This window comes from Echinops telfairi, unplaced genomic scaffold (genome assembly GCF_000313985.2).
Source record: "Echinops telfairi isolate 266 unplaced genomic scaffold, ASM31398v2 ScPeMD7_70;HRSCAF=299, whole genome shotgun sequence".
Lineage (NCBI taxonomy): Eukaryota > Metazoa > Chordata > Mammalia > Afrosoricida > Tenrecidae > Echinops > Echinops telfairi.
Genome location: NW_022103968.1, coordinates 66,003,591 through 66,006,137, shown reverse-complemented (window position 1 = coordinate 66,006,137; position 2,547 = coordinate 66,003,591). Strand labels below are relative to the sequence as shown.

The 2,547-nt window shown below is 42.4% G+C and overlaps 1 protein-coding gene across 1 annotated transcript in view; it reads right to left on the bottom strand.

The window, feature by feature from the left end:
- CHCHD1 (coiled-coil-helix-coiled-coil-helix domain containing 1) overlaps positions 1–171 on the bottom strand; it is a 1,854-nt gene extending 1,683 nt beyond the window's left edge. Inside the window, exon 1 of the mRNA XM_045291697.1 lies at positions 139–171. Coding sequence (XP_045147632.1) covers positions 139–171 — 33 coding nt within the window. The remainder of the gene's footprint in view (positions 1–138) is intronic.
- Between the last annotated feature and the right edge of the window lie 2,376 nt (positions 172–2,547).

Genomic DNA, 2,547 nt, shown 5'->3' with positions numbered 1-2,547 from the left:
GTCTGCATCAAGACTAACCGCCGTGGAAACCCTCCGGGCGGTGCTGGGTTCTGTAGGGTCCCTACGAAGTGAGGTCTCTAAATTTGTGGGGAAATTCCGTTCTCTTTTAACACGATGTTTCCACGAACTTTTCGAAACCTCCGCCTGAGTCAGCACCGACTCCTTGGCCATTCGTTTAGTATTTCGGTTTTAAGTAGTAGCTGGTCGGACTGCCAGCTCGTAGCTGACGTTGGCAAGGAGAGTTTTCAAATATGACTTTAAGCCTTTCCGTTAGAGATTTATGTTTTGTTTAATAAGCCTACAAGATCTCGGGAATTTGTTGTTGTTTTGTTTTATTTTGACTACCTTTAAAGCCACTTGGAAGCCACAAAGAAAAATTGCTGTAGGTGCTTTCTGATGCTTAGCAACCCTGTGTACAGCGGAACAAAACACCGCCCAGTCGTGCTGCATCCCGACATCCTTCGGTTAGAGTCCATTGTTGCAGTCTATGTCTTTGCAGCGTTTCCTTTTTGTTGCTGATGCTCTGCTTCAGGCAAGCATGTTGTCCTCTAGCGACTGGTCTCCCCAGCTGCCATGCCCACAGTAGTCTCGCCAGCCTTGCTTCTAAAGAACATTGGCTGTACTCCCCAAAGAGATGTTGGTGGTTCTGGCAGTCCATGGTATATTCACTAGTCTTTGCCAACACCGTCATTCAAATCCATCAATTCTCCAGTCTTTAGTATTCACTGTCCAGCTTTCTAAGAAAAACTAGGCTCATGTATTTCATAACAACAACTACCTGGGGCAGCAACCCTGGGGGCACTGTGGTTCATACTGGACTGCTAGCCCAAAAGTTAGTGGTTGAAATCCACCAGCCACTGTGGGAGAAAGATGCAGCAGTCAACTTCTGTCAAAGTTTACAGTCTTGAAAGTCCTATGGAATCATTTAACTCTGTCCTCCAGGCTCGCTATGAGCTGGAATTGACTGGTCAGCACTGTGTTTGGGTTGCTACTCTGCTGCTTAGATACAATTTGTTCATTTCAATGGTCTCCTTGGGTAGGATGTGGTTTAAGTGTTTATGCATTATCTTATTTAATCTTCAGACTCCTGATAGTATCATGCCATTTAGAAACTTAGACCTTCTGTTGGGATGCCTGTCTTCCTCAAACTTGACTCTTGTTATTTTTGGCAGCTTACAAAACTCAGTCCATAACTTGATGACTACTTGAGAGGAGCCGTGTTTATTTAAATGTATAAATTTAGTGTGTTAAAATCAGTTATCACACACACACAAAAATCAGTTATCACAGGAGGTTGATCTTTCTTGTATGGCTGGGGCCTTTTCTTCCCGTACAATTTTGTTTATATCAGAAAGGCTACCCTGACTTGGCTGGTGGATCCCACCACCATCAGTCATACCACAAATCCTGTTTTCTTCACCACACCTATCACAGTCTTACCCTACCCCCTAGGTTTAAAAAATAATTATTTTTTCTCAATAGTTTTACTGAGATGTATGTCATGCACTTCCATAGTTCTGTCGAATTTTTTAAAAGTTGTGTAATCATCACCACAATCAGTTCTATAACATTCTCCCCACTCCTGGATTATTTGCTCATTCCCCTCCAACCTCCCCATGACCCACCTCGCCCCATCATCCACCCGTGTCCCCAATAAGCCAATAAGTCAGTTCACAGTCCTAATTATCTTGTTCATTGTTTATGGCCTTACTTACCACATCACTCATTTTAAATATATACACCATGAGAGAAGGGACCGTGTGTATTTTGTTCATTGATGAATCTTCTTTGCCTAGATAGTACCAAGAAATATAACCAACCCGCATTATTTGCACATTCCATATTTCCGGACTTCTCACTAAAATGTATTTGTGAGTCCCAAAATCAAATAGCACTTACATGGTCATCCACAGGCAAGTGCAGTGTTGAAATTCTGAGTTGCCCAACTGCCTATTTGATTAAGCTCTCGTGCTATAAATATCTTTATTGTGGTCTATCTAATGCTATTTTTCTTTGTGTACTTTTGTGTTCTGTTGGTGGTTTTGTGTTTAAGATGACCCCTCTTAGTGGTGCTTAAGAGCTGTCTAGTGTTTTAAGCACAAGAAAGCTGTGATGTGCCTAGAGATGACATGTTGGATAAGCTTTATTGGAACATGAGTTATAATACTGTTGGGTGTGAGCTTACTGTTAATCAGTCAGCAATCCAGTCTATCAAAAAGGAAAAGAAATGTTGCCCATCTGTGAGGCTGCTCCAGAAAGGGCTAAAGCGACATCTGCAGTGCATGATGAAGCTGTGGGAAGCGCTGAAGTCATGCCTGTGAATTGAGATGACAGCCAATTTAAAAAGCAAAACAGCACAGCAGCATTGTTGCGAGGCTAAACGCCAAAAAATTCACAGTCACATGGCCCATGGTCAGGAAAAGGTTAAACCTTTCTCAGCTAGCGCTGGCTGGCTGACATTTCAAAAGGCAATACACCTTTACCTAATTCACAAAGTTGTTGCTGTTTTAAGAAAAAAGGGGGGGGAAACCTCTTTAAAGTGTTGAA